The 24,219-nt window shown below is 41.6% G+C and overlaps 1 protein-coding gene across 3 annotated transcripts in view; it reads right to left on the reverse strand.

The window, feature by feature from the left end:
* HACE1 (HECT domain and ankyrin repeat containing E3 ubiquitin protein ligase 1) overlaps positions 1-15,590 on the reverse strand; it is a 36,906-nt gene extending 21,316 nt beyond the window's left edge. The window contains exons 1-12 of one of the 3 annotated variants that reach the window (XM_081186546.1): positions 15,354-15,590; positions 14,103-14,157; positions 13,220-13,309; positions 12,197-12,301; positions 11,624-11,699; positions 9,035-9,166; positions 7,777-7,859; positions 6,364-6,460; positions 4,639-4,740; positions 3,983-4,089; positions 3,177-3,423; positions 912-1,249 (exon numbers count right to left, since the gene is read on the reverse strand). In XM_081186546.1, coding sequence (XP_081042672.1) covers positions 912-1,249; positions 3,177-3,423; positions 3,983-4,089; positions 4,639-4,740; positions 6,364-6,460; positions 7,777-7,859; positions 9,035-9,166; positions 11,624-11,699; positions 12,197-12,301; positions 13,220-13,309; positions 14,103-14,157; positions 15,354-15,429 — 1,508 coding nt within the window. In that variant the 5' untranslated portion in view covers positions 15,430-15,590. The remainder of the gene's footprint in view (positions 1-911; positions 1,250-3,176; positions 3,424-3,982; positions 4,090-4,638; positions 4,741-6,363; positions 6,461-7,776; positions 7,860-9,034; positions 9,167-11,623; positions 11,700-12,196; positions 12,302-13,219; positions 13,310-14,102; positions 14,158-15,353) is intronic. The other 2 variants (XM_081186547.1, XM_081186548.1) reach the window with 2 other exon arrangements.
* Positions 15,591-24,219: the final 8,629 nt, after the last annotated feature.

Genomic DNA, 24,219 nt, shown 5'->3' on the forward strand with positions numbered 1-24,219 from the left:
TTCTGACCTTGTATTCCAGTGATACAGATAACAGAAAGGCCATCTGCTCAGCTTTCCACAATACATGAAAAGATGGGAAGATACATACTTTTCCCCCAGGCACTGCAGAAGTGAAAAATCACTAACACATTCCTATGCAGTCAGGCCTGCATTTCCTTAGCCTCATAATTGGTCTAGATCAGTCCTACATGAGAAAGGCTAATTTGTGTAACTATCATGTTCTTTGTAGTAACAGTAAAAGTTTACACAAGCCAATTTATAATTTAAGTTATCCAATGACTCCTTTTGTCAAAGATACCTGCTCTCCATAAAAGAGGGCTGTTACTTGCTAGACTGCCAGCTTTTTATTGAGGGTGCCTTTTTCTCTTCTCAAATAAAAAGGTGGAACAAATGTTTCAGGTTAAACAACACTTTCTGTAAAAGTCCTGTCTCGTGCCTGTGCTGGAAAAACTATAGTCCATGAAGCAACAACCAGTGTAATGAAAAACTTTAATGAGGTTCAGCCAATTTGGGGAGAATTAGAAACTGGAAAGTTGTGAGGGATGGTAGGAACTGTTGGGAACAGCTGGTCCAAAAAAGTAGGAAGCCGCAGGAAGCTATTTGAACCTGCACAAAATGACTTATTGCTACACCATGATTGCTGAACGCTCCATAAGGGCCTATTGTACCCCAGTAAAGAGAAAGCTGTGACGTTCCAGATGTTGTTGGACTATAAATACAATAATCCCTGAACACCAGCCTTGCTGGCCAGGAGTGGAGTCCAACAAAATCTAGAACATGGCTTCCCATCCCTTTTCTAACCTCAGGTTTACAGCCGACATTTCAGCCTTTTAAAAGAAAAAAGCAAGAAAGAAAGCATTATGGATCTGGAATGTGTCAAAGAAAAGGTGTGCATGTCTGAGGCTTCTTACCCTTGAGGCATCTGACAGGAGCAACACATATAAAATGCTTGAATGACAGCACTCAGCCGGTTTGCTGTCACAGAAATAACATCCTGGCAATCTGCATAAGCTTCTTGCGTACTGCCAACGTCATACATTTTAGGGTCCCCCATGTCCATAGGTAATGCTGTGCTCTTCTCTGATGCGGCAACATCAAATATATGTGTAGGAGCGCCATCTTGTTGATCTGGTCCCTTTTGCTTCAGTAAAATAGAAGTGATATTGGCAGAGTCTCTTTTGTTTTTCATCAGTTCTGCAGATATTAGAGCTAACCATTCATCTAATGAGTGCCAGAGTAATTCCAGAGGCTGCAAAGCACAAGAGAAACTGAATTTAAAGCAGACCAACAGATGTATTTGCAGATTACTATAGAGAAGCTATTAGGATTCTAGTAAAGCTATATTTTTAAAAAATGAAACAAGTTTTCTCCCATATCCTCAATCTCTATGGAGCATCTACAAAGGAAAATAGTCAATTTGATTAAAAGCCATGCTGACATTATGGTTTTGCCAAAAAAAATCATTTCATATTGTTGCTAATAGTTAGTACGCAGACTATTGCTAAGCAGATAGAAGGGCTACAGAGATCCCCAAAGGTATAAATCAAGCCTTCATTATGGGTTATGCTGGTTTTATGAACACCACACCCTGCACCAAATGACAACCAGAATCCAGTCATAGCCTTGAATAGACCACAGACCAGAACTTAAAGTTAGCACAAGGTAAGAAGTGACCAAGACAAACTCCTACCACTTTAAATATTTCCATTTTTCTGTGAATAGGCTTGAGGTTTTGCAGAAAGAATGCCAGAGCAAAAATCAGAAAACGTTACTTTAAAGATTTAGAGGGAAATGTAAGCTTCCAATAAGCATGCCTTATTTTATACTTCAGATTTCTTAGGTATTCACTCCTAAACAAAATTCTAATTTTTTATGTAAAAAGAGGATTTTTATCAAATTCCTATCCATTTGTGTTTCTAGGAGAAAGTTATTTTTGCCTATTCCTCTTGTTTTCCTATAGTTTCGCACGGTGTAACTTTTTACATTTACTTTCTCCCTCCCTTGCTGGTTTTTTCTCTTTTCCCCACTAAGATTTTAAACTCGCAGACAAGATAATCTGCTACCCGTGAGTCTTGCTGACCCAATGATAAGCTTATTCCTATGAAGTACTAACTAACATAGCACTTCATATGTTTTGAGTGTGCTCAAAAACTGTGTAGTCCCGAAAGACAAATTTGGCAACAGGTTTTGGAGGCCTATAATTATATCCATATTAACGGTTGTATGAAGAAATATTGCAGTTGCCATACTTGTATCTTATGTGTCACTAAATATAACAGGGAAAAGGGCAAAAAGAGGATTGACTTCCACCATAGCAAGTATGGGGACAGTATTTGAAGCCTTTTGAGTAAGAAAACTCTTGTGATAAAGATTGTCCATGTGGTTGTGGTACCCACACATTTCTCAGAGGCAGCAAAGAAAAGCAGCTCTCCTTCCACTCATACATGTGCAAGAAAATGACCTTAGATTTTATGAAAAGAGGAAAAAGAGATCCATAACTAAAAAGGTCTACAGTTTAGCAACAAGGTCTCGATCACAGTAGACCCACTTGTTCAGTCTCTCTATAAACACAACATGAGGGGTTTGCAGAAAAATCAAGCACACAAAATTCCAAGTGTTTCCTAAAGTAAGGCTATCATCATAGCTGTCAACCGTCCCTTATTTGGCGGGAAACTCCCTTATCCCAGCGCCGTGCCCTGCTGCTGTCCCTTATTCATGATGTCCCTTAATTTTCCCGGGTTTCAAGCTCGCCCGGCTCGGGAGGGAAGCAGCGGCTTGGGGTCCTCCGCCACGTGAGAGAGAGCGCGCACAAGCTGTCGCGTGTCCGTCTCTCCCTTTTCCCCCTCAGGGGTGCACCGTGAGGAGCCGGGTAAGCAAAATCCCTTATTTTGACTGCTGATCCCTTATTTTCGAGGCCGCTGGTCCCTTATTTTCAAATCTGTAAGTTGACAGCTATGGCTATCATATCGATCACACTTCAGCAGAAGCAATGATATTTATACAATTAGGACTGGGATATGCAATTTTTAGGACACTCTGTTTCATGCTACACAGGATGATCTCGAGGGAAATAAAATGAGAAACATTTTGAAATATATGGCAATCAGTTAAGTTAAGCATTGATTATAAAGAAAAAGCAAGTGGTCCCAACTTAAAATGGGTATCAATAAACTTACGTCCTCCTCATGAGATGCCTGATTAATGAATGCATGCTTTGTGAAATTCATCTCTTTAAGGTCTATCTTCCTAATAACGTCAACTACTTTTCTGACCTTGAACACTTGGCTTCTTGGAGTTTTATTTCCATTGTACCCCATGTCATTTCCATTATTGGGAGTGGATGGCCCAAGTCGAAAGACATGACAAAATATCCTCACGATTCTCAGCAGGCTCTTCATTTGAGCTTCGTAATTACTTGACAAGCTGGAAAGCACAAGCCACGAAATGCTTCAATATAACGGAGAGACTTTCTTATGACCCAAATCAAAATCTTCAAAATAGCTACAGCCACAGACCCATCAATTCTCCACTGGCAAAGCACCACAGTTCTGCTCTTCAGCCTATCAATTGTTTAGACGTCTTGCTTTGTTCCCTCAACTCCGCATTTTATAAACAGGGAATTCAGGTCATGGCAGCAGGCCACACAATCAATTGCCATACTATTTTCCCTTTCCAAATGACCATGGGGCAGGGGGAGTGACACAGGCAGAAACGGTACATCTTACGTATCCACATACACAAATGCCACCAATGTAGTTGCACATTTGGCCGGCCTTTGTTTCTTCTGGCTGACAGCAGGAAAGACTTAAGAAGGTTAAGCAAATTAGTCAGCACCTTTCAACCTATGTTTAAGTAAATGTGCTTTGGTGGGAGTTAAAATATTCCATCGCAGGAGAAAAACCACACACACACACACACACACACACACACACACAGAGGAAACCTAAGAGAATAAATTATTTGTGGTGAGGGCCCAACTTACCTGAGTAGTTTGTGACCATTTGTTGTAGCCACCTCAGCAAGACTAGTCAAAATTTTAAGGTACTGGTTTTCATTCTGCTGAGACAAGTGTTCTAGGACTTGCCGTAACTAGATACAGGAGGGAGGGGGAACAGTCACAAAATTTTTGATCACACCAGACAGTAATTTAAACTGTTAAACTTACCAACCAATGTCAACCAATTATTTCTAACACAAGTAGGGCTAACACCAAACCGCTATAGTTTTTAAAGTATTATATGGGATGCAGCAATGTTTGAGCATCTCACCAGACACACGAGGGCAATTAAACGCATAACAAAAAGAGACACCTTCCAAGAAATGTGGACCTCTTTCTTTAACTATGTTAACGACCAAAATCAAGACCTTGTTATACCAACTGCTGAATCTTCCTAGTGGAGAGGTTAAGATAAGTAATATGTTTGAACACTGAATCTGTAAGCTTATGTCTAAAGTCAATGGATACAGCAAACACCATTAGATGGAATGCTGGATAAGTGGTTAATGGTTCTTGTTTTTGTATTTGTTTAAAAACCAATAAAACTTTTTTTTAATTAAAAAAAACTGCTGTAATTTGCAAAACCTAGCTGATTAACACATTGGGCTGGAGACTAAACATCAGAAGATAACTGAATTCACCATGTTTTCTCTAAGTTCTTCATTCTGTGTCATTTGAATAATTGTTTGGAAAAGTCTAGGATGATGCTGTATCAGGATTTCGCAAGTCTCTCCATAGCCACCCTGAAAAAGAGAGGATTTTTATTTAAGCAATAATTGAAATCATATCCTTCAGGAAATGGCGTAACTGAAATACATTGAGTATTAAATGAAACACAAACATAGACACAATTTTAAAGGGGTATGCTACTAGGAAGCAAGATCAATTAAAAAAACCAATAGCAGTGAAAAATAAGGGCAAGTGTTCTAACTCATATCTCAATATTGAAGCTTCCCTTTTCAACTCTTAAGTTAGGGAAGTCCATTTGTGTGAGAGAATATAGAGGCTCAGATCAAATAATGTATTTTAGGGTGAGAAGAGGAGGCAAGGACCCATTAGCACAATTTCTGCTTGTTTCCTATCACATAAAGAACTTCTACTCCAAATTACTGTGTAAACTGGCTTTGAATCTGGACCTTATAGAACTTTCTATTGTGAAAACTAAACAACTTGGCTCCCCAAAGAAAGCACACCTTACTGATAGACGTGCTTGTGCACTGAGATAAGCAGGTGTGGCCCTCTTGGTGATATCACAACCCTTAGAAATTCATCTCCAGAACACCAAGAAAATGTGGAGCAGCCTTCCTAAGGAGATACGGCAGGTGATGTCTATGTTTTCTACACATGTTAAAAACATGCTTGTTGATCCAGGCATTTGCCAACTAGAGGATACTGAAGATTTTGTTTTATTGTGATTACTATTGCGATTGTCCTAAGATTTTACATGATTTTATTGATTATGCTACTTCTTAATTGTGCTATAAAGTCGTACCTTGGTTTTCAAACAGCTTAGTTCTAGAACGTTTTGGCTCCCGAATGCCACAAACCCGGAAGTGACTGTTCCGGTTTGTGAACTAATTTTGCAGGCCATGCTTTGATTTCCGAATGTTTTGGAAGTCGAACGGACTTCCGGAACGGATTCTGTTCCGACTTCCAAGGCACGACTGTACACCACTTTGGATACTGTGTATATGTAAAGCAGTATAAATGCCTTAAAATAATAAAAAGCTTAATTAATATAAAATGTTGGACTTAGAACTCCAGTGTGGCATTTTTTAATGAATACATTAATGGCTGAATTCAGCATTGGTGGGGGGGACCTAATTTCCATGTAATCATTTATTTCATTGACTAGGATTAGATGAAATATCATTCAAGGCAGAACTCTGCACACAATTACTCCCGGCGTTCAGATTTGAGTTCTAAGAGTTACTTCATAAGAATTTAACATCTGCTTAGATTCAGTAATATCACAGGCACTGCACAGAACACAGAAGCCTCTAACTGGAGGCATATAATCTAATTAGGGCTTTGTATATTAGGATGTGGAACTGACACATGATGCACAAGTGACTCATGAATCCTCTTTCCATGTTTCCAGGCCCAAACTAATACATGGAGGGCAAGTCATGCATCTCCCTGTGGTACATTGAATACGCTCCTCTTGCATCAGAAACCTACACATTCTGCTTGGGCAAAGGGGAAAGCAGAGAAGAGACATAATTTTTACCGTTGCACAGAAACAGGAAACAACAGCCACTTACAACACTACCCTCCAACACCACCCTCCAACTAACAGGTAAAGGTTACAATGGCACTTAACAGCAGTTTTAAGCAAGATATGTAAACCTGAAGCAAATTTGTACCTGTACACAAAGATCAAGTGGTGTGACCCCATTTTTGTCTGGCAAATATTTGGCTCCTCTCATCAAAAGGATCTGTGCAGTGTCTCTTTGGCCATGGCTAAATAAATCATAAAGAAGTTATAAGATTCATTCAGTGCGTGTTCTATTAGCCTGCCTTCCTGAATCCACGCAATATTTCAAAAATGAAAGAAGTATTAAGGGCACTTGACTGAAGGGTGTTCAAGATTTTCTAAATATAAATCAGAAGCAGCAAGGGAATTGTTTGGATCAGCAAACAGAAGCAAGGTGTTTATAAATTCTGTCTAGCTTTCAAATATAAATGATACTTACAACCAAAAGGAGGGGGAAATAAACATTTTAAAAAGAAGAAAACATAAGACTTCAAGAAGTCCTAGATATGATTTTCTTGGGATGTTTAAACCTTGGACTTAGGGAAAGAAGATCCCATATTCCACTCTGCACCCCCTAAGAAGTTTAATGCATTTGATGAGAATACACTGAAAAACACTGAGTGAGTGCTGATTCAATGTTTATAATATTTATAAATTCTCAGTACAGTGTAATGGTCTACATCAGGAGTAAGCAAACTTTTTCAACAGGGGGCTGGTCCACTGTCCCTCAAACCTTGTGAGGGGCCAGACTATATTTTCAGGGGGGGAATGATGCAAGAGCAACATGAGCCCCGGTGGCTGCATACCTGTGTCTTGCAGGGGCTGGCAGCAGGGGCAGGAAGATGAGCGGCTCGCGAAAGGGCTCCGGAGAGGAGCTGCTTAAAATGGCAGCCACTTGAGCGCTGTTGCTGCTGGCACCAACAAAGCCCAGCCCCCTTCCTCCTCTAGGCAGGGCAGAGAGAAGCCGGGAGGAGGGAGGGAGGAGGCGCCGGCATGTGAGGGAGAAGGAGGGAGAGGGAAAGAATGTGTGCGCTGGTGATCCCTGGACCGTCCATGGGCCGGATCCAGAAGGCAATTGGGCCTGATCCGGCCTGCAGACCTTAATTTGCCTACCCATGGTCTACATCACACTTTGATTATGGCATTAAATAAAAAAATTAAGCTCCAGCCAAGAACCATAGTTCAGTTAACTCAGTGGCAGAGCGCCTGGTTGGCATGCACAAGGTCCCAGCAGCAAACCCTGGCATCTCCATTTGAAAGAACCTCTGTTAGCAAGGCCAGGAATGACCTCTGCGTCAGTCAGAGCATCCACTACCAAGCTGTGTGTGCCACGAGCCTGATTCAGTACCATGCAAGATTAACAGGTTCAAAAAAGCCAAGAGAGTGATTAATACAAGGTTATTCAGGGATCCTCGTAGTGAAAAACAGATTTTGCAAACCTAAAGCAACATTCCCCTGATTTCCTCAGATATTATGAACTTCCAACATTTAATAAAGTAATTTTAAAACAAACAAACCATACCTGCAAGCAAAGTAGAGTGGAGTTGCTCCCGAAACGTTGGGCCTGTTGATATCTGCACCACTATCCAGAAGACATTGAACTGTCTTTTGGGAAGGAAAAAAAACCTGAATGAAGTTAATCTACAAATATGCACAATTGAACTGCATTCCTATCCCATTTATTTAGGATTAGGGGAATTCACTACAACTTACTTCCAAGTATACACATCTAGGATTGTACTGTTACTTCTTAAAGTTACCCCCCCCCCAAAAAAAGCAGAAAATATATCATTTACAGTGGCATATTTTTTAAAAAACTAGTTCAACTTACAGATTTACCGTATTTTTCGCCCCATAGGACGCACTTTTTCCCCTCCATAAATGAAGGGGAAATGTGTGTGCGTCTTATGGGGCGAATGCAGGCTTTCGCTGAAGCCTGGAGAGCGAGAGGCATAGGTGCGCACCGACCCATCTCGCTCTCCAGACTTCAGGAAGCTATCCGCAAGCCTCGCGCGCCCGGCGGGAGGTCCCACCGGGCTCACAAGGCTTGCGGGTGGCAGCCTGCAGCCCGAAGAATGGGGCGCGCTGCGGAGCACGCCCCGTGCTTCGGGCAGATGTCTGCAAGCCGGGAGGTCCCGCCGGGCTCGCAAGGCTTGCAGGCAGCAGCCTGTTCTGGGGGCTGGGGTCGGGGGAAGCTCGGGCTTCCCCTGCACCAGCCCCATGCCTGGGGGGGGGGGGAATTTTTTTTTTCTTTATTTCCCCCCAAAAAATCTAGGTGCGTCCTATGGGGCGAAAAATACGGTAATTTCTCTACCACCTACATTTTCAAGTTTAACAGCACAGATTTATTATTCACTAATTCCAAGGGGACCAATTCTGAATTAACAACTGAATTTCACCCAACTGAATTTGGGCCCTTGTAGAATACGTCATTAAGTATGTGTATAAATCTAGTTTCCAACCGAAGCCTATTAAAATCAACTATGTATTCCTAATTATTAGACTGGTCCCAATTAATTAACTTTTGTAAAAGGCATTCATGAAACAATGATGCAGAAAAATATGTCATCTCCTAAGTAACTCATTAGCCTATTACAGAACCAGCTGCACTATAAAGCCGTTTCTAAGCAGAAGCGAAAGAACTACAAGAACAAGCAATTCCTTAGGAGTACCATCAGCTGAGAGTCCAAACACTTGATGTTCCCTGTTAATGGGCCTCTTTGCCACAAAATACTTACATTGCAAGCCCTTAAAATTGTAAGTTTTGCTCATCAGCCTACCGTCTTGTGGCCATTTTGGCAAGCCACATGAAGTGCTGTCTGCCCCATCGCATCTTCAACATCTACATTGGTAACATGCTGTACAAGATCGTGAAGCAGTTCTGTTCGCCCATTCACAGCAAGCCAATGGATCTGGATACGAAAAACAAAACGTCGACCAGGGAGAGAAATACATTCAGCAAGTAAATTCAATAAATCTAAATAATGAAATTTGAAGGAAAGGGAAATATTAGTATTAATGTTATTTGCAATCCTATAAAAGGGATTTAGGTGCCAATCAATGGCTTAATATTCATCAGTATTGAATCAACAAGCACTCTTAATAACTTGAAATTTCCAACAGTGCATGAAAGAGGGACTCACAGAAACCTGCACCAGGCAAGGAACACATTTTCCTCTTCCTTTAGGAAAACAAACATACCAGAAACACAGGACATCCAGATTTCAACATGCATGCAGAGGGTTGCAATCGAAGACATACCCTATGAAAAAGGGGATGCTCCAGGAACACCACGGGGGCTTTTTTTCAATTACCTTAAACTTATATCCCACCTTTCTCCAAACCTGCTGTACATGGTATTCTCTACACAAGTGCAATATTTCATGAACACAACAGTAACATGAGTTAAGTTAGACTGGCACAGTGACTAGCCTAAGATCACTGGCCTAGTGAGCTTCAAGTGAATTTCTCCCAAGTCCAACACTCTAACCAGTATGCCACACTGGCTCTTTGAACTCCCATACTCACATTGCAAACTCTTTTCATCTAGAACAAATGGCAAGAGTTTAATGACATCCAACTTCTGCATTTGCCCTTGTCTGTCTTTATACAGAGTCCTTGCCAGGTAAAGCTCAACATCTACCTAGCCCAGCTGTTCCAACAATGCTTGCCACCCCACCCAAGGAAACTAACATTCAACAGCATGCCTATTCTATTCCTTTGTTGTTGTTGTTTAGTCGTTTAGTCATGTCCGACTCTTCGAGACCCCATGGACCAGAGCACACCCGGCACTCCTGTCTTCCACTGCCTGCCGCAGTTTGGTCAAACTCATGCTGGTAGCTTTGAGAACACTGTCCATCCATCTCGTCCTCTGTTGTCCCCTTCTCCTTGTGCCCTCAATCTTTCCCAACATCAGGGTCTTTTCCAGGGAGTCTTCTCATGAGGTGGCCAAAGTACTGGAGCCTCAGTTTCAGGATCTGTCCTTCCATTAAGCACTCAGGGCTGATTTCCTTCAGAATGGATAGGATTGATCTTCCTGCAGTCCATGGGACTCTCAGGAGTCTCCACCAGCACCATAATTCAGAAGCATCAATTCTTCGGCGATCAGCCTTCTTTATGGTCCAGCTCTCACTTCCACACATCACTACTGGGAAAGCTTTAGCTTTAAGAATACGTACCTTTGTCGGCAATGTGATGTCTCTGCTTTTTAAGATGCTGTCTAGGTTTGTCATTGCTTTTCTCCCAAGAAGCAGGCGTCTTTTAATTTCATGACTGCTGTCACCATTCTATTCCTTAGCAGTGCTAATAGCAAGGCGAGTGAGCATGATGAGCAAACTTTACCCAACTTTAAAGCTGCAGAGATAGATGGAAATCATTCCAACAGTTATCCCCGCCACCTCCACAGTTCCGAGATTGGGAGGAAGGCTGGAGCTTGGCAGCCAAACCAGGAAAAGGCCCACCTATCAACCTTTCCAGCTCCAGACCAGAAAGGGACAGTGGGAGATGCTTGCTTGTAATCACAATGCATGAGATTGAGCACTGCACTGTTGCTTACAGTGGTGTTACTTCTTACTGGGACCAGGAGATTCTGCCAATCCACTGCTCCCCCCATCCTCTCCGCCACTCTCTCCTGAATTCTGGCAAGTGAGATTGCTGCTGAAGATGAGGGGGCAGTGTAATAGAGAAGTCACACAGAGAAACTTCTTACCCAAGCATCATTGGGCAAAGCCCATTCAAGACCCTTTGCCCAGTAGCAGTTAAGCTGGCACTCCCCTCCTCACAGGCACTTCCCTCTGGTGGCCAGTGGCTTGTTTGGGTGCTACTGTCTTAAGGCACTCAGAGCACCTGCAAACAACAGGCACTCTGATTCCCAGCTGAAGTGTTCATGGCAAAACCATTATTAACCTCTCATAGTTGTATTTTACTTCAAATAAGGTAAAAGACTAAGGATTTGGTGGTGGTGATCTAAAAAACAAAACAGCACAAAATTTTGAGCATAATGGATGGGGGGAAATTGCTGCACCAGTCCATGCATCATTGTAGATTATGACATTAGTTTCACATCACATGCCAAGTCAAATCTTTACAGTAAGAAGTCACTGCAGAAGGCTGCATTTTTAAATAGTACAACCCGGCGCACATGAACATATTTTACAGATTAAACAGCAATTCAGCATCACCAGCCAGAAATACAATTTTCAGAACACAAGATGTATTATTTCCATTAACTACCAAGGACTGTAAGTACAGCTCATTACATTTCTTGATTATCGGAAGAAGGTCAAGCAGTGAAATAAGCAAGTTTAGGGATGATCATAGAATGGCAATATTTAAGTGAAGGGTAATAGGAACAAAATTGCACGACTTACTGCTGTCAGGCCCTCATTATTACAAATGTTGACATCAGCGCTGTACTCTAGCAGCTTGCTCATACATTTCTTCTGGCTGTGTGGAAAACAAATTACGTATTGGCCACAAGCCCAATAAAACAAGACTTCCTCAGCTTCCTCCCTTGTTTCTTAGGGCTGGAATTTTATTGCACATGGCATGATTAGAAAGTGACCCGTAAAAAGCAAATTACATATTCTGCAAGCTAGGCATTCCGTAGGGTGGTCTGTGTACCTGGAGACCTGACTTTCATTATTATTTTCATTTTTTTAAAATTACACAAACTGAACTTATGTTGTTTATTAAATGTATATCAGGGCAAAAGATAACATGGCATAAACAACTAAGACCAGGCTCTCCTGGTCCAAACAGCTGGGCATAAGCACTCGTAGCCACAAAAGCCACTTGTGACTCCCAATTCAGTCTGTGGAGCAATGAAACAAATGTGGCTTCTGCTTGGCTACAGAGCTTCTGTAGGACAGAAGAACTACTATTATTGAAAGACTATTCAATTTAGGAATAAAAAGCTAAATGTAAAAAGATGCATCTCTTACCCATTTCTAGCAGCCAAATGAAGTGAAGTGCACCCTGAAATGTCTTGATAGTTAGGGTTTGCACCTTTCTTTAACAGTAGAACTAGGCATTCAACTGATCCACAGCTGTGGAAAGAGGTTAGAAAGGTTTTAACAAAAGGTTAAAGCAGCTTGGCTAGAAAAAGATAACTTCCATTACAAACAGCATTATGTAAAGCAGAATCAATGTTAACCTGTGGCCCTGCCAAGGTTGAACTACAATTCCCATCTACCCCAGTCATCATGGCCAATGGTGAGGGATGATGGGAATTATAGCCCAACTCCCATAATCAATGACCATAGTCCAAAACTGTCTGGAGAGCACCAAGTTGGGGGAAACTAATCTATATAGTGGAAAAGATGAACCACACACTGCAGCCTCCAACTTAAAGGTAAAGGGACCCCTGGCTGTTAGGTCCAGTCGTGGCCGACTCTGGGTTGCGGCACTCATCTTGCTTTACTGGCCAAGGGAGCCGGCGTACAGCTTCCGGGTCATGTGGCCAGCATGACTAAGCCGCTTCTGGAGAACCAGAGCAGCGCACGGAAACACCGTTTACCTTCCCGCCAGAGCTGTACCTATTTATCTACTTGCACTGTGTGCTTTCGAACTGCTAGATTGGCAGGAGCAGGGACTGAGCAACGGGAGCTCACCCCATCGCGGGAATTCGAACCGCTGACCTTCTGATTGGCAAGCCCTAGGCTCTGTGGTTTTAGGGATTAGACAAATCCATGGACGGTAACACCATCTATAGCTACTAGGAATGATAGCTGGATTAGTCCTGAATACCAGCTGCTGGGATCACAAAGTGCTGTACTAAATAAGCATTTGTTATGGCAACAACAGGGTTCTTTCTTATGTTTTATATGCACCATTACAGCCAAGCACATTCAACATGACAGACAAAAATAGTAATAAACTTAAAGCAAGAAACAGCAATCTAGAAAACTAATGTAAATCTGCCTTTTACACTGTAACATTCGCCGGGCTTTGGAAAGTTGGCTTACTTAGCTGCAATATGAAGCAAGCTCCTCTTCACACGTCCAAATGCATAATTGACATCAAACTTCGAATTTGAAAGCAACTCTGAAACAGATCTAAAGCAAAAGGTTCATTTTATTTAGCAAAATATCTGTGTTTTCAACTACTCGTAATAACGGGCAGCTGTCTGCTGTGTGTGCCACATCACAGAAGAAGAAAACAGAAACTCCAAACTACTACACAATATAAACATAGGAACCAGCCATATTTAATAGCTTCAGTAGAAATACTTCAAGAGAATTTATGCTCCCATAGCTGCACATAGAAATTAGGTAAATTGACTTCCTAAAAAGAAAACAATCTATTTTCATGTCACTATTGAATGCATTACCTGTTAAGCCTCTGAAGTTTAAACATCAATCCTAAAAAAGGTGAGTCAATTTGTACAACATAAGTATTCACTAGAAAATTATTATTTCTAATTTAATTTCCTCTTTCTTCTTCAATTTCTTTCTTCTCCCTCAAATCAAATAGGTACTTACTATTTGGAAGTGAGTTCGAATCATCCTTGTGTAAACTGTATCCTGTACTAGGGAATTGGGCAAGGGCTATACACTGACCCTGTGTGTGTAGTTACTAAGAAAGAATTCCTCTGTTTTGGGAGAAATATCACCAGAGAAACACAGTTGATTTAACATGTGTGTTTCTTCCGAACTCAGCTTAGCCAAAAAGCCTTTCATCCAGCTTGTTTATGCTTGCTCATGAAAAACAATAAGTTTCAGGCCTGGTACTATTAGGGCAAAATAAACCTGACCTGATTTCAAAATGAAACAAATGTGTATATATATACCACACTATAAAAAAAAAATGGTGCTACTGTAGATCCACTGTTTAGATATGAAGACTCACCTATGTTGGTCAGCCATTACCATTGGCATTAAAGTGTAAACAGCAGTTTCGTTATCTGTGTAGAAATTAAATTATAATTATGTCACATATGGAGGCACAAACTTAGCAAAATATTCTACCCTTAATTCCACCTTTCACTTGCCTTCTAACATTCCACACCACCACCTGACCATTACTCAAGCTTGTAACTCATAGAACACATCAGCAAAATTTGCGCACACATTTTTGTCAATAGCCATACTATTAAATATTGATTACTAGAAGAAACCCAGACTGCATCCTTACATACTCCTATTCCCTGCATGCCCTGGAAAACAGTTGCTCACAGTTGCTAGGCTGATGCTTATACTTTGTAGGCAGATTAGGAAGCCCTTTAACAACACTGTTTCCCAGCAGCATTAATAAAACACCTTTTCACTAGGCTACTGAAATGAAGAAAACAAACTAGGGCTGGAATTTATGTGAAAGGACTAAACTCAGTCACATTCTGATACGGAAAGAAAATTCCTAGGTTCAGAATATGCTCAGAGGCACTCTCTTGTTTATGTAGAACTGCTTGTCTCCTGCGCCTAACTCTGTTTGGTAGGTCCTGGGTTTTTAGTACAAAAACAAACCAAGCAGATCTGTGATGCCTGAAGTCTGTCCACCCTCGTCTGAAAAAAACCAGCAAGGACTGGACACCAAAACCTTACTGTATATATCACACATGTGCCACTAGCCCTACTTCACACATCCCAGCGCTGAAACCTGGCACCAGAAACACATCCCCTGTTGAAACCCTGATTCTGGGAGCGACACTCCGTCCACTCTCGAAGAGAAACCATCTGGAAACAGATTCATCTCGCGCGCGCGCACACACATGCTTCCAGCGCTGCTCTGGTCTCGCTCTCAAGAAATCACCACCGGTTGGAACCCGGGAACAGTCGCCAGAGCGCCTCTGAGAATGCACAGAGTGCATCCCCCTCCTAAAGAAGCAACGCCGGCGAGAGTGGGCTCCCTACACACCCGGGATTAGGAGGAAAGGACTCCGAGGCTGGAGGCCACAACTTTTGTGCCGTAAAGCCTCGAGGCTCCGGGACTGAGAAAGTGTCCCCTCGTGTTTAAGGAGTCGCCTTTCCCTTCTCCCCAGAGGATTCTTCCTCCTATCCAAGCTGCCAGCCCTCATCGAGGTCCCCGCTCGCCGCCTTCCACCCAACGCTTGCTCCCCGACCTCCGCCAAGCTCCCCTCCACTGCCGCCCCCCTTCGCTCACCTTCGGGCAGCTCGACGGTGCGGGCGCGGCGCAGGGACCTGGTGAGGCGGTTGAGCTGCTCCATAGCTCTCTCCATCCTCGGACAGGAGGACGAGGAGGAGACGCTGCCGCCGCTGCCTGGCCGCTCGTTGCCCGCCGGCAACTGCGGACTTCCCCAGCTCAGGCTCAGCCCATCGCCCCAGCGGCGGGGCCGCACCCGGTCCGGGTCCCGCTCCTGGAACCGTGGGGATGAATCGCTTCCTCTTCAGCACGCATGCGCCAGTCTCCCGAAGCAGGCCACAGAGCGAAGGGGGAAACGGACATGAAGCGCCGCGGGAAGCGCGCATGCTCAGACGGGAGACGACGCTCGGCGGAAGCTTCTGCCCTTCGCTTGCCAATACTTTCTGAGTTTGATTTTTATTGCGCTGTCGTATTGACTGCCTCGACACACTCCCCCTCAGCACCGCTGCCCGGCCCCGCAATTGCGCCATTCTGAAGGCACTTCTTCCTTATTTTAACCTCTATATACTGGTTTTCAGGTCATAGCTGTCAACGTTTCCCTTTTTTTAAGGGAAATCCCCTTATTTCGAATAGGATTCCTCGCAAGAAAAGGGAAACAGTTGACAAATATGTTTCAGGTATATGATGGAGCAGTTTACGAAATGCCCAGACTCTACAGTATCCTTAAAGAACAATGAAATGCAACAGAAAACTATTTTTGGGTTGAAAAGTATTTTATCAGCACAATCCTATTACAGTACACGTCTACTCAGAGAGTAAGGGGCTTTATATTGCAAACGGGTCCGAATGTGTGCGCGGGGGCGATTGGAATATTAACTTGCATACATGGACGTACCCAGGACTTTTGTGGGGGGAGGGGCAGAACCGACGTGATTGGTCAGTTAGTTGAGTATTTCTATTGTTTTACTTGATGGGGGCGCAGTTCCCCATTGGCCAAGCCCATGCTTCCATACATTGGGGGGGGGCGGTTGTTTCAGTCTTGTTATTCTTCCACTGTTTTGCGACTCACAACAGTGGTCGGGACTTGACAAGATAGATTAGATAGATAGATAGATAGATAGATAGATAGATAGATAGATAGATAGATAGTCCTTCCCCTGGATTACTCCTCCACCCTTCTGTTTCACATTCTTGGTACTGTACTGTATTTCAACAGTTATTTCTAAAAATATATACCATCTTCATTTATATTCATTAGGGTGTGCACTCAGGGATTTTTTCTTTTAAAGTGGTTGAATGCATGATCAAAGAGGGCATTTTTTAAAATTATTAATCAAACAAAGCTTAACTTTTTTAATTAACTACTAAACTTTACATAAAAAATAAAAAATTCCTCCACTCTTATTATTTCAGCTTGTGGCCCATGCCCCATTCAGCACCATAGACAAATGCAGGCAGAGACTGCAGATCTATTCCTTCCATTCTGCCTGTGTTTCTCTCCTATCTTCTTCCATCCTCCTCCCTTCTACATATGGTTGTGGCAGCTGAAGGAGCTGGGCTGCTACTCCATACAACATTAGGGTGTACTTGGGTTCACCTGGCACACCCTGTGCGCACACCTATAAGAATGTTTCTAAAGCAGTGGGGCTGCTCTGGAAAGATCTTTGGCATTCTCTACCCAAACATTCAGTTCTCTTCACGAGAGGGATTGGGTGGCAGGGAGTAGAAAGAGTTCTTCTAGCTTCAAGCAGAAAGCAGCTGCACATGGTACAGATAGGCTTGATCCTCCTATGGCACCCAGAAAACCTGTACCCACTCCTTATTCTTGGAACAGGTTTGTCCATTTAAAAAAACTTTTCCTTTTCTTTATGCATTAGCAGACAATGATAAATGGACAACCATACAGGCAGTCGTGCGGTTATTTTAAAACTACAAAAGCCATTGGAGAATTGCATGATTGGTTGCCAATTTTCAATTTGTTGGTATGCATGTCTTCTATTTCACTTGCAAAACCAGGAGAAAGCCAGGGTCCACCATATCGCTGAGGGATCACACTGTGAGCATCCTTTTTATATTATAGCTGCTTCATCCCAAAGTAACTGCACTGGTCACAAAAGAACAATGCACTGTAGTTCCCTGCTTGCACATAGGATAATCAAACATAGAGATGATGCTGTGGTAGATTTCCCACACCCTTTCATCCATTTCATGCTGCTATTTCTATTATCCAACCCACATGACATTTAACATTTGGGTTGAGGTTTCCTTTTTAGGACTATTTTGATTATTTCAAACATCATCATGCTTATACACTGTAATCTACTTGCCTTCATCCACATTTGTTTATTGAATTTTGAAATATATAAAAGATTGCACTGCATGTTCATGCAAGTAATTCATTGACCTTTCAATAAAGCATCCAGTACTATTGAGAATTAAATAGCAAATCCTAACCTGTACAGTCTGCTCAAAAAGAATGAACAATGTAATGTCAATACATTATATTGCCTTGCAGATAAGTTTCATAATTCAGTTCTGCTAATGGACCTAAAACTCTTTGAATAACACAAGTAGATAAGCCACTGCCATTCTAATGCAAATTCACAGTCACATCCTGATCCAAAATCTAATTATTAAGATTTTGAAGGTGCTTGCCATCTGCTAATATGTTTAAAATGTAAAAAAAAAACTTTATGCCATCATAAATATTTATGATTTATTTTGACATAAGAAAATGAAGTTTGCTTAGTCCATGATATCTCATGCCACAATAAACTTGTTAGTCTTTAAGATGGTACAAGACTTGTGTCTTTACTACAACAGACCATCATGAATACCCCTCTGGAATTTGCTCATGGTATGTCCCTTATTCGGACTTAACAGCTGCAGAAATGTACTGTAATGGATCACCCTTGCTTTATAAAAAGAAATTGTTGTTGGGGAATACTGTATTAAAAACATACACATAGCTGTGAAATTTTGAATATTTGCAAAGAAAAGAAAAAAGAAACAGAGTTCTTCTTCACTCTCTTTGAGCATCTGAATTAAGATCAGGGAGGGAAAATTTGTGGTATCTAATTTGTTACTAGAATCCAAGATCCACCAACTATAGCCCTGTGCAACAGACAAAATAAGAATACTAAATATCAAAAATGAACTGAGGTCACAGTCCTGCCATACAGAAACTGTCTCCTAGTTACCGTGCTCCAGCTTTCTTCACTTCAGCAGTATAACACAAAACAACTGGAAATACTTGCTGACGTACTTCAGATCACACAGAAATCTACCAGAAGATCCCAATCTATCAATTTAATACCAAAGACAAAACTAACAGCTCAATCTTATATATGTCTTCTCAGAAGTAAGAATTAATTCAATGAGACTTAATCCTAGGTAAGTGGATGTAGCCTGACTTGGCAGGCTTTTGAATGTATATGAGACTGAGAGTCACTGGAAGTGAATTATTCATTATTGTTGTGGGATGGGTGAACCAAGACAAAGTGAATCTGTTTCTGCAATATTTGCATCAAAACTTACAGCAGAAACACACATTTTCCCCATGATGACTTCACATCTATAAAAAGTCACTGTTTCAGTTTTTTTAAAAAAATAAAATCCTATATTAAGCCAGTTGAAGGAGACGTATTTTATTTTATTTTAGTTTGACTTTCCAGTAGAAAAGGAACAATGAAATTACCAGAAATTGGTTCTTTTAAATGAATGAGTTTCCTCCCCTAAATTCTTTCAATGGCTGATTAAACCATGGAATTCATTGACACGACAATGTGTCAGTGCAACAATGGCCACAAACGTAGATGATCTTGACTTATTTTACACACATCCACTAAGAATAAAGTTATCAGTGGCTATGAGTCATGATGGCTCTATACTACCTTACTATGCCTCTGAATAATAGTTGCTGGGAGAAAAACAACAGGGGAGAGTCATTGAACTTATGTGCAGTTGTGTGTTTGCCATAGGCAACTGGTTGACCAGTGTGGGAAACAAGATCCTGAACCATCTGGGCCTTTGATCTGATCTGGCAGGACTCTCTTGTCCATATGATCCAAATATAGAATAGCCCCTTGGTTGATACCACACCAGGTCCCAATAGCGGAAACCCAGTTCTCACTGAATACTGCCTGAACCTCATGAGGAACTGCCATTCTAATAACAAGGAGCAGGACTCCAGGCTACAGAGCTACCCCTTTAATATAGCAATTCTTCAGAGAGAAGACCACATCTGGCCTGGGCAATAGGACTGGTATGGAGTTAGAAAGGCTATATATAGCCTGATTTTTGTTTACTGTCTGTGGGCATCACCAATCTACACAACCCACACAATCTTGTCAGACTGAAAAGTCTACAGTCTCTCTCAAATTACAGATTCATATCAGTGACTCAAATTCAAGCACTGGAAAATAATAAAGACAGTGGAAGCTTTTAAAAAATATAAAATTATCCAAGTCACTGAGAGGATATCTTGCTAAGTATCTGTAAACTGATTTTATGGTGAGCTATTCTTCCATAAGCAATGTTTTGGGAGAATATTCCACCCCTTCAATTCATGGATTATCTATCGCCCTGTGGTGTGTGTGTGTGTGTGTGTGTGTGTGGTCCAGCATTTTATGAAAACCCTTTTCAAAGGGAGGGGCATGTAAAATCTGGTGATCACTTGATATTAGCAAGAATTCTATCAATATACGTACTATGTTTGGGTACTTCTGTTGCTATCTTCTAAAGCTTCTTCATAGACATATATAAGTTAGTGGTCTTTTTATATAAACTAGATAAAAAGAATTGTTATGCAATTCTTTGTTCTTCCAGATGGGTTTCCTTCGAAATCTGCCTTTAATCTTGCTGTCAATGTTATTGACAATCTGAAAAATGCAAGTTCAGCTCTTTTTTCTTTTTGTTTAGCCCACCTAGAAATCGATTGGCCTGAAATACAATCAATGCAATTTCACTCCGAAGTCAATAGGACCTTTCTACACAATTAACAATTCATATGGACTATGTTTGTGTCAATGGATATTGCTAATTGCAATTTGATCTGATGCATTGCAAGGCCTCAATCATCGAACCTTAAATTTGTGAAAAGCCACCCTTAAGCCATGGGGGCTGTTCTAAAAGTCTCTGGGTTGAGTAGTCCACCTCAGGCCTTTAGAATAACAGTACTGTGCCATGTTCTTTTCATAGTGTCAGTGGTCATAGTAAACTACTAGCCAAGGTGGCTGTTATTTTATTTTATTTTCAAAATACACTGTATATGTACTCAACATACCTTAGAGATCAAGCAGCTTCTCTCTTGTGTCCCATTCAAATATCCAAGATCTACTGAGAACTTTCTCTTCAGAACTCTGTATGTGGTACAATCAGTAAAGACTTGAAGAGCTCTCAGTGACCCAGTGGCGTAGCGTGGGTTGTCAGCACCCGGGACAAGGCAAGTAATTTGCGCCTCCTAACCCGTGGATTTTAGCACTCAAGTCTCTTCCACTAGATTAGCGCGCCCCCCTCAGATGTTGCACCCGGTGCGGCCGGGGCCCCCCTTGCACCCCCCACGCTACGCCACTGCAGTGACCACTCCCTTAAATTAAAGGAGACCTTCCCACTAAAGTCCAGACTTGAACAACTTTTGGAAACATTGTAAGATCTACATGTTTAGACTCTTAACATTTGAGGTTTGTTACTCAGTTTGTGCTACAGATGGGAACCCCCCTTGCTCTCGTGCAGATTATGTAAGTAACTTTAAATAAGTAAATTGGAACTGCTCGGCAGTGTGGCACGCAATTCAAAGCCACAAGAGCAAGTTGTTGTGCCCTCTATTTGTCAGTAACCACAGAGGCTGCTATGCCCCCTGGTGCCACAGTGTCCATAGTCTGGCTGTGAGATTTAGCCATGTGTGTTTGATTGGGAAGTATAATCTCATGGCTTGTATCCTGATCACCATGGTTCATCCAGGCCTGGCTGGCTGCTGGCTGGCAAGGGTTTGGCACACTTCTCCATGACTGATGCTTTTCAGCACTGTTGCCATGGTCACAAGGGGCGTGGCTGTCAGTGTTGCGATGCTCTTTGTTGGTTGATGCTTTCATTTCCCTCTCGCCTTTTCCACTGAGCAAAACAAAGCTACGTGGAGATTACATGGACATAAATTGTCTGTCATAAACTGATTGCCTAGAATGTCATTGACCCTGATTGATAAATTAATGATTTTTGTACATTGCACCCATGTGATTTTTTGTCTTTAAATGCTAATAAAACAAATAATCTAAAGTCCACTAACACAAATATTTCCCCACATATCCCATTACTAAAGTAAACATTTGCTACTTACGCCAGAAATTAAGTTTGGTCTTTGATTCATAAGGAAAAGAGGAATAATTATGGAAGCTTTATTTATTCAGAAATCTGCCACTAGATGTCAGTGTTAATGAAGTACTGGGCTTCAAATTGTTGATTCAAACATACACAGAGGAATATATATATATATATATATATATATATATATATATATAATATTCTACAGATTCTTGGTGAGAAGAACACAAATATTTATTCCTTGTAATTAATAAGCAGGTAAGGCAGCCAGCTTCAAAGTCAGGTGCTATGCATTGGATGCATTCAGAAGGAGCTATGCTTGTGCTTCAGCAGCACATATACTAAAATTAGAAGGAGCTATGCTTCACATTTCTGCATAGTTTTCTGAATCATCACATTATGCCATAGATTTGTGCAAGGTGTACATATCTCCATCCATTGCTGACCATTCTGCTTCTCATGCTCAATGGGATTTCTCAGGATGCAGAACCTTATTAATATGGGTTTTGTTCCTACAGCAATTTTACGAACAGCAATACCAACATATAATACAGGGTGTGTTTTCCCCTTATGAACAAGGGAATGATAACATCTTGCTGGGATCATCTAGGGGTGAGGAACGTTTTTAGCCTGAGGGCTACATTCATTCATTCATAGGTGACATTCCAGAGGCAACATATCCATTGATGGGCCAGAGGCAACAGTGACTGGAGCCATGGATTGGATTCTTACGTGCCTCATTGAACTCAGTAAACTGGACATAGGATATTGTTTATTATGTTCTGTCTTATGAAACATCTGAAATCATACATGAGAAAACAGGAAAACTATAGACCTCTTATGTTTATAAAACTCTAGCCTAGTTCTCACATGAGCAGTAAACCTGAGTCTGAGCTTCTGCATCACTTCAAACTGCAGGAAAGTAGCTCCGTTGGTAGAGCATGAGATTCTTAATCTCGGGGTCTTGGGTTTGAGCCCCACATTGGGCAAAAAGATTCTGGCATTGCAGGGGGTTGGGCTAGGTGACCCTCATGGTCCATTCCAGCTTAACAATTCTGATCCTGTGAAAGGACTTGCATGACTAAATGCTTCTCTGAGATAAACAACCCCACTGAGGCATGTAGGCAACACAAGAACAATTTATAACAAGTTTTCTACCTGAAGTACATTTTTTGCATGAAGAAATAAACATATGAACGGTCACATTAATTCTGAAATTGCACAGCCTAGGAACAGGTTTATCACCTCAATAAAAAAATTAGGTCTTTGTGACTGCTTATAGCATGCTGTTGCAAGTTACTTTCTACTTATGTGTGAATCATGTCTTCCTGTTCTGCTCCTTGTTTGTGGTTTGCACAGCTACAGTATAGATAACTAGCTCATACTCCAATGCAGAAGCCTCTGTGAACAGCTTCAGTGCTCATTACTAAGGAGATATAAAAGAGCTACAGTAGCTGAGGGTTGGATTAGCACTGAATATCCAATAATAGCTTGTGCGGCTGTTTAAGGTGAGAGTTTTGCCTTGGAGAAACAGGATTATGTTTACAACAGAAGTGAAATAAATAACAACTAGGTCTTTGTTCCTTTTATGTGAAGCAATAATAGTAATCCCAGGCTAGTTCATTTATTAAAGGTGTACCCAATGTGTAGGCAATGGATAACTTTAAAAGATGCAATATTTTACACAATTAGGTGCCAGTTTATATATTTACTGCTATTATGGGCTAAGCTTTTGCTGGTGGTGTTGCATATTTGTGTCTTTTCCCCTTTTAAAAGAACCATCTGTACATGAAAACAGACATATTTGAATAAAGAGGTCATCTGATCTAGAGCTATTCAGGCAACTGTTATATATATGAAACACAGGGTGGTTGTTGTTATATGTGAAACAGTGTGGTTACTGTAAATGTTTAAAGGGGAGCTAATATTTTTCTTATCACTCATCTTGTAATCTTTCTGCATACCATGGGCATAAAGGTAAAAGGTAAAGGGACCCCTGACCATTAGGTCCAGTCATGGCCGACTCTGGAGTTGCGGCGCTCATCTCGCTTTATTGGCTGAGGGAGCCGGCGTATAGCTTCTGGGTCATGTGGCCAGGATGACTAAGCCGCTTCTGGAGAACCAGAGCAGCGCACGGAAATGCCGTTTACCTTCCTGCCAGAGCGGTACCTATTTATCTATTTGCACTTTGACGTGCTTTCGAACTGCTAGGTTGGCAGGAGCAGGGACCGAGCAACGGGAGCTCACCCTGTTGCGGGGATTCGAACTGCTGACCTTCTGATCGGCAAGTCCTAGGCTCTGTGGTTTAACCCACCATGGGCATAGCCAGGATTTATGTTATGGGGGCAGGTTTTGTGTTGGAGGAGCAGCATCTCAGTTAGTTAAACATTTTTATTAATTTGCTTAATTTAGGGGGAAGCTCCCGCAATCTTGGCTACACCCATGCTACTTTTGCTTCAAGCATTTTTCTGTCCACACCAGCTCATTTCTGATCTCAGGAGTCTTCTGACAATGGTGAACTCTGTTTACTGATTCATACTTTACACTAAGTCAAACCTCGACTTAGGGAATATTTTTCATCAATTTGATATGCAGGATTAAGCTGGTG

The sequence above is a fragment of the Podarcis bocagei genome, assembly GCF_964188305.1.
Source record: "Podarcis bocagei genome assembly, chromosome: 3".
NCBI lineage: Eukaryota > Metazoa > Chordata > Lepidosauria > Squamata > Lacertidae > Podarcis > Podarcis bocagei.